At 39.7% G+C, this 16,861-nt stretch overlaps 1 protein-coding gene across 2 annotated transcripts; it reads left to right on the top strand.

Moving 5' to 3' along the window:
• The first annotated feature begins 588 nt into the window (after positions 1 to 588).
• On the top strand, positions 589 to 15,973 carry cop1 (COP1 E3 ubiquitin ligase). 2 transcript variants are annotated; one of them, XM_047369187.1, is made up of 20 exons: positions 589 to 1,266; positions 1,370 to 1,429; positions 3,321 to 3,418; positions 3,787 to 3,851; positions 3,962 to 4,081; positions 6,149 to 6,217; positions 7,800 to 7,859; positions 7,932 to 8,011; positions 8,170 to 8,224; positions 8,344 to 8,458; positions 9,178 to 9,313; positions 9,459 to 9,602; positions 10,611 to 10,719; positions 10,832 to 10,913; positions 11,457 to 11,573; positions 12,143 to 12,260; positions 13,511 to 13,635; positions 13,764 to 13,924; positions 14,030 to 14,074; positions 15,026 to 15,973. In XM_047369187.1, the coding sequence occupies exons 1-20, from the start codon at positions 956 to 958 to the stop codon at positions 15,041 to 15,043; spliced, it is 2,088 nt and encodes a 695-aa protein (XP_047225143.1). In that variant the 5' UTR covers positions 589 to 955; the 3' UTR covers positions 15,044 to 15,973. The 2 variants fall into 2 exon arrangements, with proteins under 2 accessions (XP_047225143.1, XP_047225142.1); XM_047369186.1 differs by having other exon boundaries at positions 591 to 1,266; positions 8,167 to 8,224.
• Positions 15,974 to 16,861: the final 888 nt, after the last annotated feature.

Here is a 16,861-nt window from a genome sequence, read left to right as displayed (position 1 = left end):
TGCAAACAGAAACCATTCAAAAAAGGAGTGCAGAGAAAAATATTTCAAAAACTCTGAGTTTAAACTGAAGTAGACAACAGTTAACTAAAAACACCTCTTAGGTTGGAACATGGATCTGGCAATCAAACCTCTCACACTTCTGAGTTAAAATCTGAGTATATGGGTCCTGTAGTGGTAGGAAATCAGCTGAAAAATTGGCTCCACGTGAGTTTATCCATCAGTTGCAAATTCACCCAATATTAATTGCCTACATAGGTTTGATCCAGGACAAAATGTGTGTAAAAACTGGGACCAATACGGCCACTAGATAAGCCTCTTCAGTCCATCAAGCCTGCAAAATCCATGTCAGCTTGAAATTTATAGGTAAACTACAGTCCTCAGCCAAACACACAGCGGCTTTTCTTTTATTTTCGTCTTTGTGGGGAAAAACACATCAAACTGAAAAAGATCCCTTTCATTACTATTTTACAGTGTAAGTCAGGTGTTTGGACAACCACTGCACTGAAAAAAAAAATCAGTGCAGACTTCCTGACCGCCAGGGGGCGGTAGTTTAATAACTAGATGCACAACGGCTGTGTAGGTAGCCGAGAATACTCAAGAGATCACTCTGCAGCTAACAGTAGCTAGCCGGGCAATCTCCTGGACAACGCAGTTGTGCTTATTTTAACGTCCGTCTCAGTATCTGTGTGTTTTTTGTATTTTATAAACCAGTGACTGTGTGAAACGTCGTCAATAAAAAGCGAGAGCCAGACAACAGCGGAAAAGAACTAAATGCGCTTCATATTTGGCAAATGTTGCTTTCTCCAAGGATGCTAGCACAGAAGCAAGCCAGCTAGCTTGCAGACCTGCTAGAGCAGCCGAAAAGGAGCGCTACCCGGCCGGATGCTTTGAACAGCAGCTCAGCGCATTTTGGTGGAGTGTTTTTTTTTTTTTTTTTTTCAGACGGCCTCGCAGTATGTCTGGCAGTCGGCCGCAGCAGAGCGGTGGTGGGGCAAGTTCAGTGCCTGGCACCAGCAGTAGTAGTAGCAACAACAACAGCAGCAGCAGCACTGGAGGTGGTGGAAGCAACGCCGTTACGAGTAATGGGCCTGCTGCTGGGAATGTTGTGCCTTCCCGGACACTTGCAGCAAGCGAGGGAGGCAGCTTCGCTTCCCTAACAAGTAGACCATCCGCGTCCTCTGGCAGCAGAAAGAAGTCCCTCCATCAGGCACCGCTATACAACGGCCTTTTAAACTCATACGAAGATAAAAGCAACGACTTTGTGTGGTTAGTTTTAGATCAAAGTTGGCATTAAGTCTCTGTTTTGGACTGTCATTCAATGTAAGCTTGAGAGCTGAATTTTGATACAACTTTTCTCCGTTTTTTCCAGTCCAATTTGCTTCGAAATGATAGAGGAGGCACACATGACAAAGTGTGGGCACAGTTTTTGGTAAGTGTTAAAGCCAGATCTGAGGCTAAAGGGTTTTAGAACTACTATTCAGACATTTTCAAATCACCAGTCAAAAATCTGGACATACCTTTGTCACTAATTGACTTTTACTTATTTTTATTACTCTACATTTTAGTTATGTAGTGAAGACAACAATATATGGAATTATGTGGCCAACTCAAAACGTCCTATATGTGACAAACAATTCAATGAGAAGGTATGTCCAAACATTTGACTGCTAGTATAAAGAATCCAGCATTAAACAATGAAATTGCAAGATTATCCCAATCTATGCATTAGATGCATTTATTTATTTTTTTTATTATTAAACCCAAGTGCATGCTGTGGCCGATGCATTAATAGACTTAAAGTGGTGTCATTTCTTAGTTTTGATGAATTTTATGAATAGAGAGGGTAATGGGATTTTGCAGTATTTGAACTACTGGTCATCAATCATGACAAAATTTTGATCTCTGGCCAACATATCGGTGCATCTCTAATTTTGTTGTATATCGATACCTAATGTAGAAGTTGACCCTCCTTAAAGCTACTTTTCATGTGCTTGCATCAAATCAGAGGGCTTTTTAGTGACTCCTTTTGTATTTTTCTTGTTTGTGTTCTTTTTTATTTGCATGTTTCTAATCAGCTTATTCATTCAAAAGTATTTACTTGTGTTTTTTCAGCTACAGTCAAACATCTGACGCAGGGCATTTTATTCTGAGATATTGCAATGACCACATTGGTCATCACTAACCTTTCTATATCGGTTGTGGGTATATAGGGCCGCAGAAGTCCATCCAAATGGCCAGATGTATTATTATTTTGATCACATTCATGTTCTCATGATGACTGCTATTCTAGGTATTGAGCAGCTGTACTTGAAAATGCATCTGAGAACATTACGTGGATTTCAGGAATTTGGCAGCAAAAAAAGCCATAGAAGCCAGTTGTGAAGAGGACCAGACTGGAACATAAAGTGTTTATTATCAAAAATCTTCAGCCATCATTTTTGAGCCAAGCTGTTATAAAAAAACACATGGTCTGTATAAAACATCTGAACAATGCTTGCTGCAGAACTGCTGCATCATCTTGTATTTCTATCATAAATGATCATCAGTGGGGCTGACTTATAATGAACCTAATCCTATTTGTTAGCCCTATCATGCAGGTGTCAGTAGTATAGTCTGTATCATTGCTGCTAATCACACTTATTAGCAGTCAAAGGGTAAGACTTGTTCAGGGAAGCTAAAGCAGAATCAGTTCAGATTTATGAGTGGTAAATATGGACCGAATCCAACCAGATCGAAAAATTCAATCAGGAATACAAACAGATTCTCAAGAGGTACACTTTTGGAGATGATCATTGTTGTCATATTATGTTCCAGCCATCTACATCAGGATTCTATGGTTTTGGGGTCACAGGAGCCACATTCTGGCTCATTTATGCAATGTTGAAGCCCTTTTAACACAAATATAACTCAAATGTTTCGGAGTCAATGTCTAAATCTGTCAAAAAAGTCGCTCGCTTGGCATGTTTACTAATACTAGCTGATCATCTTGATTCTTGTGCATTTTGTGGTGTTGGTGACCCAAATGTACACCAAGCAGAATTGACAATTTTTCAAAACTTGCTTTAAAAACGTGCTTTAAAATCCTGTAGGAAAATCCATACTTAATTATCCATCTGTGTTTTTATTACAAGTGTCATTTTGTTTGTAGAAAAAAGTACACCTCTGGATACAACGGTTCATCTGCTTTTTGTTCTTCAACAGAGAAAGCGTTTTAAAAGAAATAACATTTATAACCCACAACATCCCTGGCAAATCACCATTTTTCTTTTCTTTCTTTTTTGCTTGGATTGTTTGGTTTTTTTTCTATCTCCTTCCTGCAGTTTCAAATGTATCCGCCAGAGCTTGGAGGACAGCAACAGATGTCCTAAGTGTAACTATATTGTTGATAATGTGGACCAGCTGTATCCTAACTTTCTTGGTAGGTATTTTGAGCTGCAAGCATAGCCCATATTTTGAAAATACCATACGTTTTCATGTGTATTTGTCTAAGTTGCTCAAATGTAAACAGAATATGGTGAGTCTGCATGATTATTCAAATATGATTCTTCATAAAGTTGAAACATTTTATTCTGCTAATTTATGGTTGTCTTCTTAAACCCTGAAACTGAAAAAAAAAATAGTGAAAACAACATGGTATCAAACCCAGATGCCGCTTGTTATGTGTACTAATCAGTCCCTTATTACAGTATTAATAATTCACATTATGACTTCTTTTACAATACTTGTACGGTTTATTTCCTTTCTTTTTACACCTTTCCACACACAATGCTTTCCCGTGTTTTCCAGTAAATGAACTGATCCTAAAGCAGAAACAAAGGTCTGAGGAAAAAAGAATAAAATTAGATCATCCTGTAAGTACAGCTTTTATACCTGCTTCATTTTTCCTACACTTGATATATCGTTTCTTTTATTGTCACTGCTTCTGAAATGTCACTTTTCTTTCACCGTCTCTGTTCCAAAGAACTGGCCGCGGTGGCAGGTCTTCCAGGATATTTTGAGTCCTGATCAAGAAAACTTGGACCTTGCGAATGTCAATCTGATGTTGGAACTTTTGGTTCAGAAGAAGAAGCAGCTGGAGGCGGTTAGTAATTTCTTTGGACTGGTGAGCTGAGGGAGAAGGTCTTACTGAATATATAAATGGGTTATATGATGGACTCATAAGATCATGGTGGGAGAATATTGGTTGGTTACACATAAAAACAGACAGTACATAGTTTGTGTGAGTCTTAAAAATCTCTGAATTAATACTAGAGGGGGATTTCATGGGGGAATGCTTATCTGCTCTAGACATGCTTACAGATGCCATAGTGGATGCGCTTTAGTTTTATTAAGTGTTTTCTGTCTAAGCCAGAGGTGACCATTGTCCTAGCTCCAACACAACTGATTCAAATGGCTGAATTGCCATCTTGGCACCTCATCAGGTTCTACAGAAGCCTGTTAAAAAAACATTAATTTGAGTTAGTTGTGTTAAACAAGGGAAACGGCTAGATCATGTAGGACACCGGACCTTAGACTGACTTTGTAGACCACAGCTCTGAACCATTAAATGGACTCTTTAAGGGACGTTAATGCAACAGCCAGATAAACGTCATGGTTCAAAATTCAGTCGTCGTTGCATGTTTACTCGATAAAAGACCGACTTTACAGTCAGTTTGTCATTGTTATGCAAAATATTTTAACAATAAAAACTATTGCTTATGTAACTAAAATGATCCAGCGTTTATACTGGGATGGCAGTAATTACCCTGCTCTGCTTAAGCACTCATCAATGAATGGTCTGTTTATAAGTAAATCGCTGCTACCGAATTACTCTGAGATTAAAATGAAGCAAAAGACATGGCCAATAAAAGAAAAGACTTAGTTTTATGCCTTACATTTTCCATTTATGAAGGTATAAGTTTGCCATTTTAAAAGCTCATCCTAAAAAAAAAATTTCAAAACCTGCTCAGTTTGCTGGAGAGCCAAATCTGTACCGTTGTTGACCTGCAGTCATGGGCTCCAGAAAATGATCCCACAGGCCAGACTGGGGACACCCCTGATCTAGAGCAAAGGTTTCATAATGTCCTTTCAAGGCAACACTTAACCTCTTTCTCTAAAACAAAAGGTTTTGGGGTTACTTTTAAATTGTACAATTGTATCGAAATAATTTTAGGCTGTGTTGTAAGAAGTCAAGAGTCATAGGTTGAGTAGTGGCATGAAAACTTGGTGCAGAAAAACTCTGATACATCCCCTTTCTTTGTTGTTTTTCCTCAATCCGTGTGAGTAGAAAGAGGAAGTAGGAGTCCCAGTCACATACATGTACTTGCTGTTCCTTTCAGTATTTATACCCAATGTCAAATTCATTGTTTGTGCACGCAATCTGGGCCAGTAAAACTGATTCTGACTAAGGGTATTCTGTTGACTTATGTTTGGCCACATTAGCATCGTCTCAGAATCAGAAAGTTTAATTTCCACAAACAAAACAGGAACTAGGGGGTGATAAATACTTTGTAACATTATTTTTTATATCATTGAATTTGCAGTCACAATAGGTCTGGACCGATGTCCTTCAGATATGTGAAACTGACTCAGAGATCTTTGGCTGAAGAAATACGTTTAGCAAACCAACCAAATGCAGAATGTCACCACAAATGCCTAATACCAGTTGCTATGCAATAGTGAAGCCCTGGTTGTTTTATACCATAGTTAAAAGCCACCAAGAAAACTACGGTCTAGTATGTCATGTGATGCATGCTGTTACGCATTTTTTATGTCATTACCTGTGAAATTGGGGAGTTAAGACAGTAAAGTTTACCGTGATTGGAGAAAAATGCTGCCATTCCAGTCTTTTATTCTGGGATTTCCCATAATATCCCATTTAAGGATTTTTAACATTTCATTCATACCAATTCAAATTTAAACCAAAATAAATCACTTAAGGAAATAGTTCCGCGCTTAAAAACTGGCCACACTTGGAAATGCGGCGGCTAGAAAAATGTAAATCTCAGCCAACTTATTTTTAACAACACAGAAAACCATGTAATGTCTAGTTTGAGGTTTTCCAAAAAAATCTTGATCATTTGTCTCAGAGGAAAGAAAAACTATTATTTTTTTATGGATCAACTAATGTGTTTCTACTTTACTTAATTGTGCTTGATGTGTTTATCAGGAGTCCCAAGCAGCTCAGAGACAGATCCTCATGGAGTTCCTTAAAGAAGCCCGGAGAAACAAGAGAGAGGTACAGCTGCTCTGTAAAATACAGTATCTCACAAAATTCAGTACACCCCTCACATTTTTTGAGATATTGTATGTTTTCATGGAACAACACTGAAGATATGACACTTTGATACAGTCTAAGGTAGTCAATGTACAGCTTATATAACTGTTTCCAACAATTTGCTGTCCCTGCAAAATGACTCAACACACATCCATTAATGTCTAAACTGCTGCCAACAAAAGTGAGTACACCCCAAAGTGAAAATGTCAAAATTGTACCCAATCAGCCATTTACAAGGTGTGTTAAATTTGGTGTTATTACTCCCACACTCTCTCATAAAGGTCACTGGAAGTTCAACATGGCACTTCATGGCAAATAACTCTCTAGATCTGGAAGAAAAAATGTTGCTGTTCATCAAAATGACCAAAGCTATATGGAAATTGCCAACACCCTGAAAGTCAGCTACAGCACGGAGCCCAAGACTATACAGTGGTTTATTGGGACAGGTTGCACTCAGAACAGCCATCGCCATGATCGACCAAAGAAGTTCAGTGCACATGCTCAGCATCACATTCAAAGGTTTTCTTTTGAAAATGTATGAGTGCTGCCAGCATTGCTGCAGAGGTTGAAGGTGTAGGGTGTCAGGCTTTCAGTGCTCAGACTATACGCCGCACACTGCATCAAATTGGTCTGCATTGCTGTTTTCACAGAAGGAAGCCTTTTCTAAGAATGATGCACAAGAAAGCCTGCAAACAGTTTTCTGAAGACAAGCAGACAAAGGACATGGATTACATCAATTACTGGAACCATGTCCTGTCGTCAGATGCAACCCAGGATAAACTTAGTTGGTTCAGATGGTGTCAAGTGTGTGTGGCAGCAACCTAGTGAGGAGTACAAAGACAAGTGTGTCTTGCCTACAGTCGAGCATGGTGGTGGGAGTGGCATGGTTCTGGGCTGCATGTGTGCTGGCGGCTGTGGAGAGCTACAGGTCATTGAGGGAACCATGAATGCCAACATGTACTGTGACATACTGAAGCCAAGCATGATCCCCTCCCTTTGAAAACTGGGCCGCAGAGCAGACAAGGTAACGACCACAAACACACCTCCAAGAAACTGATAGTAAAGGCGCTGGACTGGCCAATCATGTCTCCAGAACCCAAATCCTACTGAGCAGATGGAGGAGAGGAAGCGAATCCAAGTGGCAACCATTGAAGCTCTAGTGAACTCCATGCCCGAGAGAGTTAAGGTCTTGCTGGAAAACAATGGAGACCACATCATATTGACACTTTGAGTGCAGTTTGGATATTTTCATTTAGGGGTGTACTCACTTTTGTTGGCAGCAGTTTAGGAATGTCGGACTGTGTTGAGTTATTTTGTAGGGACAGCAAATTTACACAGTTGTACAAGTTGTACACTGACTGCTTTACATTGGATCATATCTTCAGTGTTGTTCCATGAAAATATATAATAATGTATTTACAAAAATGTGATGAGTGTACTCACTTTTGTGAGATACTGTATCTACATATATAAAAGCCTAAGCATATATAAACATAAAGTATGAAAAGTGTACAGAAGCTTGTGTTTTTTGCTTCATCAACAGCAACTAGATCAGCTACAGAAAGAGCTAAACTTCCTTGAAGAAGACATTAAACGTGTTGAGGTAAACAGCTTCTCTACTATCCACAATCATTTATGTATCCTGAAATACATAACTATTGTGCTGCTCATTCAGGAAATCAGTGGGCTTTACTCCCCGATGATGGAGGCAGAGTGCACGGTGCCTAACGTTGAGGCTCCCTCTCCGGCACCCAGGTACTGGTGAGATATGGGTTCTCATAATACAAGGACAGAAAATGAGATTATTTTGCAATCATATTTTGGTTTTATTATAATAACTGCTTGTATCTATGATCAAGAAATGATGGTCTTTTGTGTATTTGTGTAATATACTTGCATTCTCTGTGTAGCAGTATCATTGACCCTCCAGATTACAACCAGCCTCCAGGATTCGGTGCAACAACCCAGGTATGTGACACAAACTCATGTTGTTAATTTGCACTGAGCTGCGAGTGAAAGATGTCAGGTCTTTTTAAATTCCGCGTTTATTCTCGAGTTAGCTGTAACCTCTGAACTGTTCTGTTTAGGTGAAGCGACAGACTTGGTATAACAGCACTCTGGCATCAAGAAGAAAGAGGCTAATGGCTCATTTTGAGGATCTGGAGCAGTGCTACTTTTCCAACAAAATGTCACGCATCACAGGTACTTGGAAAATCAGCATGTTGCAGCTGAGAAGTTAAATATTTGAGAGAAGCAAGGACTGGAGTTTTGTGTTCTTGCATTTTTAGTACTTGTTATAAGACAGGCTACTGCATTCTGGGAAGTTGGTAGGTGGTAGAGTAAAGAGTGGTCCAGACCACCATACAGGGGCATTGCAATAGTCAGTTAAAAAGTTGATTTTAGCGTTAGTTATTCAAGCACTGCTTGTAATCTGTGCTGAGATTTTTGCATGTCTCTACTGTTTTTGAGATCTGTGACTTTTTAGGTTGGAAGGCCTCCTTTCCACCACCCTAATCTTTAGCTTCCTCCACAGATTCTCTGGCTGGGTTATCAGATGCTTTAATATTAATTTTATTCAGAAGAAACGTGTTGATCAGACAAATAATTACTTTAAAACTGTCAGAGGTAGAACTAATTTTAAACCTATCTGTCTATACAGTAGTATAAGGGATTCCCATAAGTAAAATGAGACATCAACTGAGTTTTTGTCTTATCAAAAAAATCAATAACTTTTATATAAAAACATGTCCGCTTTTCTGTTTTTTGATTTATTCCATTATCTTGGAAATGTAACAAAACATATCTACCACTTTTAACAATTTAACTGCCATAATATAATTTCTTAATACATAAGTTCATTATGTGTAAATATATGTAACATATAAATGTGACAGAAAATAAAGCTGGGTGTGTCTCTTTAGATGAGGGCAGGAACCTGAACCAGCTGGATGATTTTATGGAGTGTTTGTCTAAATTCACCCGTTACAACACTGTGCGGCCGCTGGCCACCCTCTCCTACGCCAGTGACCTCTATAACGGCTCCAGTATTGTCTCTAGGTATGGAAAACAAATGCTTTAGTATACTTTATTATGATCTCTAGTGAAATTATTATTTAATTTCATAAAGAAAGTTGTATAACTTCACAGACGTATTTGATGAAGTAGAGCTTTGCCAGCACTCACAGCATGCCATGTGTTTCAGCATTGAGTTTGACCGTGACTGTGACTATTTTGCCATCGCTGGTGTGACCAAAAAGATCAAGGTCTTCGAGTATGGAACTGTGATCCAGGATGCTGTGGACATCCACTACCCCGTCAATGAAATGACTTGTAATTCCAAAATCAGGTGGGTGGAAAACTGTTGCTCTTTAAGAAGCAGGAAGTCAATCCATTTTAAGTTATGCACAACTCGTTTAATGGCTATTTAATTTATGTGGAAATAACCATACATAGTGCCCTTTAACGTTTTCAAACTTTGTCACTTGGCATCCACAAATGTGTTTTAGGGTCAATTGTCCTGCTGGAAAGTGAACCTCTGTCCGAGTCTTGGCTTTAGCTTAGTCCATCTTCCTATCAAGTCTGACAAACATTTTGCATGTTGGACAAAATATTTGATTTGATTTGATTGTAGCATATTCTGCTACATGGCGCTTGATAAACGGTGACTAGGGGAATTGTTAATGTTTTAAACAACGGCCTCTTCTCAAAATTCTTCCAAAAAGACCAGGTTTGTGAATTGGATGACTTTTTAGTTGTCCTATCAACAGATTCTTCAACCTGAGCTTTGGAACTTTGCAACTCCTCCAGAGTTACCATGGACTTCTTGGCTGTTTTTGTTGTCTCTTTGTCCAGCCTGTCAATTTAGGTGGGCAGCCATGTCTTGGTAGTTTTATTGTTGTGCCTCACACTCAACCAAAATGGGTCAGAGTACAAATGGATGCGACACCTTTCACATGGTAAAGGTTTGACCACCATGAATCTTTTTTTCCATTGCTACACAATTGTGCACCACTTTCTATTGGTCTGTCCCAAAAAACCCTAAAAAAAATGCACAAGTTAAAGGGAGAAACTGTAAAAAGGGGTATAAATACTTTTGCAAAGCAGTGTATGTGTGCTAAAAATAATTAGCGATCATATGATGTCCCTTTTTCAAGACCTAATTAAAACAGTAATTTAAGCCAAGTATGAGCTGTCACTTGCATTAGAAAGTACCAAAACTCAAAACAGTTCTAATTTGTTTTAATTAAAACAAAATCCATGACTAAATATGATAATGATGATGGATCGTCGTTTGTATCTCAGCAACTAACTGAAAATGCATGTGAAAGTGACTCTCGGTCTCCTTTTATTATAGCTGTATCAGCTGGAGCAGTTATCACAAGAACCTTCTGGCCAGCAGCGACTATGAGGGCACCGTCATTTTGTGGGATGGATTCACTGGCCAGCGGTCCAAAGTCTACCAGGTGTGATTACCACAGCTTTCTTATAGCACGGACTTTACTTCTGCTCGTTAGTAGGATTATAGATATGTGAGTTTTGACAGTCTTATAAAGTTTAGGTTTTTTATTTTCCCAGGAACATGAAAAAAGGTGTTGGAGCGTTGACTTTAATCTGATGGACCCCAAGCTTTTAGCCTCTGGTTCTGATGATGCGAAAGGTAAACAACAAACCTGATGTCAGAAAAGAGTAAAATGACCATCTGTTAGAATAACATTCTCTCTTGCATAAGTTTTAAACCTGGAGTCTCTCTGCCTTATAAAAGGACCCAAACATCTACAGGCACAGCACAACTGTCAGCCCACATTTGCCCACATAAAAAAACAAACTGAAATTATCCCTCCATTCATGGTCTAAACCCACCTGTTAGCGCAGCATTGCGGGGGGCTTGGGTGAGAGGCAGGAAACACCCTGGACAGGGTCACTAGTCCATGACAGGACCTAGAAATGATGAATTATCTATATTTCAGATAACATGGGTGAATTACATGTTTGGCATGTGGTTTTATGTTACTGCACATTAAAGCACAGTGTCAACAGAACGGCGGCTTTACTGACGTGCTGAATAAAAATAGCACACCTTGAAAACACATTTTTATGTTGGAGCAAGTATTTCAGCTTCCAGGAAACAAGAACCCAAACAACAGCTTCATTGCCTTCGGTTTTATCCAGGGTTTTGTAATGTTTTGTTTTTCCTCTGCAGTAAAGTTGTGGTCAACCAATCTTGACAACTCTGTGGCTAGCATCGAGGCTAAAGCTAACGTGTGCTGTGTTAAATTCAGCCCAACCTCCAGATATCACCTGGCCTTCGGCTGTGCAGGTATGTCATTTATGTGCCGATTATGGATCAGTTTTGGATGCTGTGCTGCCAAGTTTCAACTCGTCTCCCGCTCATTTTGTGTATTATTTTTGTGGTACTCACCTCCCACCACATTAATTCCTCTGTAAGAGTTTTACATTTCTTCTGTGGTCGCGCACTCTTTGGTGGTCCAGACAAACAATTCTAACTGCCCCTAAAGAGAGTATGAATCATAATAACCTTTCAGTTATGTATTGAGAGTCTTTCCTATCACTAACATTGAGTTGAAAAACAAGCAGCATGGAAACTGTGCGTCTCCGAGGCCCACTAAACCAAAGGGAAAAAAAGGGAACCTTTTCTTGACCTTACACAAGCAGGAGTAGCTGTCCATCAATATAAAAAACAGCTTTCAATGATAAAAACATTTATTGTTAGAACATGTTCCACAGGGACATTGCATCATGTCTTTACCATGGCTACGTGCCTCTGTGGTTTCTGAATAAAACTCGTTTTTTTTGGGGAGATGAAACAACAACCTACCTCTCCCATGCTTCCATGCTTAACTCTTTTTCCCATATTTTCCCCGACAGATCACTGTGTGCATTACTATGATCTACGCAACACTAAGCAGCCAATCATGGTGTTTAAAGGCCACAGGAAAGCAGTGTCCTACGCCAAGTTTGTAAATGGAGAGGAGATAGTTTCTGCGTAAGTTACTTTGTATTTATTTTTCAGATATCTAGTGTTTTAATGCTTTGGGTTTTTATTTTTGACAGTAATGTGTAAAATAAATGTTTTACTCGCACTCGGCGTCTTCCGCCTATCCGGGTCTGGGACTGGGTCAGAAGGGTGCAGCAGTCTAAGCAGAGATGCCTAGACTTCTCTCTCCTGTGGGGGAAACCCGTGGCAAGACATAGTCCCTCCAGCGTGCCCTGGACTGTCCCCTGAGTCTCCTCCCGGTGGGAAGTAGCTGGGACACCTTCCGAGGGAGGTGACCAGGGGCCATCAGAAACAGCTGAGCAGCAGAGGAGTCACCTCAGCTGAATCCTCTCAATGAGGAGGAGCATGGGCTCTACTCTGAGCTCCTCACAGATGGCCGAGCTACTCGCACTATCTCTAAGGGAGTGCATCCGTCAGTCGATCTCCCGCCCTATTCTCCCCTCACTCGTGAAAGACAAAAATGTTTTACCTTAGGTTTCATAACTAAAGGTTCTTTGTGCAGATTCCTGTCACAGAATCTCTCCTAGCACCATTCTCAAATTAGCCTGTGGTCACTCTTATAGTATGTTTAAGTAGACATGACTAAGATCCTCCTGCTGGTATGTTATATATTTATGGCTATCTTTTGGTTTTGTTTGCTGCTAACATCAACCTGACCTGAAAAAATTGAAAATTGTTTTCAGTTAGCCATTAGCCCGTCAGTAAAATTGTGGAATATCCAGACTTTATTCCCTGTCCCATTGTTGAGACGTTTTCTCCTTCCATCCATCTGTGTGCACTTCTACCTATCATCCTTTCTTCTGTCGATCTTTTTGTCAGTCCTCCATATTTCCTTCCAGCTGTCCTTCTCTCTCTGTCCTGCCATTGATATTTATCCTTCCATACACCTGTTAGACCCTCTGAATTTTATTTATTTTTATAGGGATATGTATGAAGTATTAATACCGTACACTAACATAAAACTGCTTAAAGCTGAAGTTCATTTGCTGTCTGTCCTTTCATTCATCCCCTGTTTATCTAGCCATCCATCTATCTGTCTCACTACCCCATCCATCCTACCTTCCTTCTTTCCTCCAGTCTGTCCTTCTATTCATTATTCTTCAATTCACCACTCCGCACTGCCCGGACAAAATGCGAAGCTAGTCAGTAGTAAAACAAAAAAACACGATCTGAAGAGTTTTACTTACTAAAAACTGTCCAGGTTAGATTTATTCCACATATTTTGTTGTCATCTGCAGGTCGACAGACAGTCAGCTGAAGTTGTGGAACGTCAACAAACCTCACTGCCTGCGCTCCTTCAAGGGTCACATTAATGAGAAGAACTTTGTTGGCTTGGCGTCCAATGGAGACTATGTTGCCTGTGGTAAGCCTTCACTTTGAAGCTAAACAGTCGACCTTGAAGCAGTCTGTATCGCTACGTTTCTCTACAGACAAAAAGGTATAAATCCCAAAATGTTGTTCACATTGTCGTTTTTTTGTATCTGTTGTTAGGCAGCGAAAACAACTCTTTGTATCTGTACTACAAAGGACTTTCCAAGACTCTGTTAACATTCAAGTTTGACACAGTTAAGAGTGTCTTGGACAAGGACAAGAAGGAAGACGACACCAATGAATTTGTCAGTGCCGTCTGCTGGAGGGCCCTGCCTGATGGAGTGAGTGACTGATGATGTCAGAGCATCTTTCAGTTGCAGTTGTGAAATTGATAAACTATGTATACTGGTACTTTTCTTGTTTTCTAATACTTTTTTGTTTCATAGGAGTCAAATGTGCTTATTGCTGCAAACAGTCAAGGAACAATTAAGGTTTGTGCTTCAAGAATTTTCATGTTCTTCTTTTTTTACATTCTTGGGGAAATGTGAGAAGTGTAATGAATCATGGATGCAATGCTTTACTATTCAATTGTTTTTAAAGACAAATCTCAACCATCTGTAAAAGCATATGGTGAGTTACTGGGAGTTTTGTCTTTTAAAGACAACCAAGTTTGATTTATTTATCCATTATTGCCAGTTGTAAGTGCAGAGCAAAGCAGATTGAAATACTCAGGTCTAGGCTCAACCAGTCCACATATTATGGTTTACAGGTTTTGTAGTAGAGGCGGTCATAATCAGTCCAGACTTGTTGAAAAAAAATCTGAAATAGTACTTCAGTTTAGCACCTATATGAAGGTCCATAGCAGAGGCCAATTTTAGCATCGTTAGTGGCTACTAACTAGCCGTCACGATGCTTCCAAATAGCTTCTCTATGCTTTAGTAACAGTTTGATGTCAGTCTGCCTGATAATTCTTTGTTGTGAATGTCACACTTGAAGGACATGCCTTCATGTCTGGGGGGGTCATAGTAGTTCACGCTTTCTTCACCAGATGAAGACCTTTACTGTCAGCAGCTGAAAAGCATTTTGCTAATAATATATTTTTGTCACCTGGGAAAAATTTTGTGTATCAAATAAAATAATATTGATGCTTATTTATTATAAGGGATTACAGCAAAGTCAACGACTCAATCCATTTATTTGTCCACTGTCACCACATGATTGTTCAGAAGCAAGTATTAGTATACATGTGATTCAGCGTTTTACTGTAATTTGTGTAATTGGAGATGAAGCGCCTTTACATGGCGTTTGTTTGTGTATATAAATGGTTATACATGTATTCTTAACCTACAGTAATTAGCAAAAACATGACTTTCCTGTTTCCTTTCTTTATGTTGCATTTTGATGGTCTATGTATGAAACAAGTAACTTTTTTTTTCTCATAGGTGCTTGAGCTCGTTTGAAAATCTGCACGCCTCAAGCGGACTTTAGGACTGCGGTCAGCTTTTCTGCATGGTGGAAAGACCAGCCGGATGTAGGGAGATCTCAGGCTGCCTGCTGAGCACCAAGAGAGCTCAAATACTGAACTAAACTGCTCTTATTTTAATTTTATTTTTTGGTTTGGTTTATTTTTCTCAGGCAGCAGGACAGACTTAGGACCAGTGCATCAGCAAAGCAGGTGATGCCATTTTTTGCAACAAAACAAGGACCGAACTTGGGGCACAAAGCCAAAGGATACTTTGAAGAAAGGTTTTGTTTTTTTACGGTAGTTTGTTTTTCAGCATTATATTAGCTTCAATAAAACACCTCTTTATTGTTTTAGGTCAAATCAAAGTTTGTATTTTCTTTTTTTATCAAGCTTTTTTTTTCAGTAGCACATCTAGCCACGTGCAGAAATGTCTTTACAGAAAAGCTTTTATTACACGTCATTGTTTAACCTTCTATTTCTCCCAATGTGTGTAGTTTTTTTGTGTTTGCCAAACTGGGAAAAAGCAGTTTTAATAAATTTGACTTGAATTTCATCCAAATGTTTGTCTGAAATCACAGCGAGCTTCATCTTAATTTAAGGCTGCTGCGCTACGTGGAACTGGAATATTTGTTGTGTTTAGGCTGTTTGTTGCTTGATGAAAAATCAAAACCTTACAGAATCAGGTTTTAGTTCTTTAAAAGTAGCAACGGAAACTTTCTTCATGTACTGTAGGCTTAAAACGTATCACCTGAGCTGAGCAGCACTGTAACTTGAGCAGAACTGCTGTCAGTTTTTATGGCGTGGCGATCCATTAAGACACATGAAGGGGATTGAAGAAGCACCACCAAGACCTGCCTATTTTATGATGATTGAGTGAGTGAGGTGTTTTTGTATTTGTATTACTGAATAAATTATTTCAGAACAACCTGTCCTTTTTTCCTGTTTATTTACATTTGATAAAATAATGATTTTGACTCTTAGTGAGCGGTCGGATGTAAAAGGCTTTAAAAAGGTTATAGACACTGCTGCAGTTGTTCACTGTGCATGGTGGAAATTAAACTTATTACACTTACTATTGTTCTTTTTATTCTGGCTCTTCCCTTTCAGGGGTTCCCACGGCGAGTGTTCTGTCTCCATCTAACCCGATCTTCTTGTTGGGACCCACAGCCATGGATACAACATGAAAGATGCGGTACAAATGTTTCTGGAACTTTCAAAATTAATTGCATTTAACCTACTTCCGGCACAGCCAAGGAGAGGGGGGGGAACAGCGGACTTCCCATGATGCCACTGGCCGTATAAAACCCCCTCACCTTCCCAAGGAACTGATTTCTTCCACGACGGTCATGACAGTCACCGGAGAGGCACAGCGCGCTAATGTGTCTTTGCTGGAAAACAGACATAACTCTTCAATTGGATCCAATAGTGTCATACAATCACCGATCAGATGCACCAAGTCAAGTCCCAGATAGTTCCCAGCACAACGCCGAGTGAAGCAGTTTCCCAAGGAAGGACAACGGATTTCAGACTTCATCTGGGAGAGTTGCGGTGTGGAGAAGCCCCAAAGAAGCGTACCACCCAGACTGTTGCATGCCCAGAGTGAAGCATGGGGGTGGATCAGTGATGGTTTGGGCTGCCATATCATGGCATTCCCTTGGCCCAATACTTGTGCTAGATGGGCGCGTCACTGCGAAGGACTACCGAACTATTCTTGAGGACCATGTGCATCCAATGGTTCAAACATTGTATCCTGAAGGCGGTGCCGTGTATCAGGATGACAATGCACCAATACACACAGCAAGACTGGTGAAAG

The sequence above is a fragment of the Girardinichthys multiradiatus genome, chromosome 6 (assembly GCF_021462225.1).
Source record: "Girardinichthys multiradiatus isolate DD_20200921_A chromosome 6, DD_fGirMul_XY1, whole genome shotgun sequence".
Taxonomy (NCBI): Eukaryota; Metazoa; Chordata; class Actinopteri; order Cyprinodontiformes; family Goodeidae; genus Girardinichthys; species Girardinichthys multiradiatus.
The sequence above is the reverse complement of the archived record's forward strand: the minus strand, read 5'-3'. Positions and strand labels throughout refer to the sequence as shown.

Coding starts and splice junctions, on each gene's coding strand:
- cop1 (XM_047369186.1), top strand. CDS start 956: ATGTCTGGCAGTCGGCCGCAGCAGAGCGGTGGTGGGGCAAGTTCAGTG. Junction 6,218..7,799: donor CCCGGAGAAACAAGAGAGAG/GTACAGCTGCTC, acceptor CTTCATCAACAG/CAACTAGATCAGCTACAGAA. Junction 13,925..14,029: donor GGAGGGCCCTGCCTGATGGA/GTGAGTGACTGA, acceptor TTTGTTTCATAG/GAGTCAAATGTGCTTATTGC.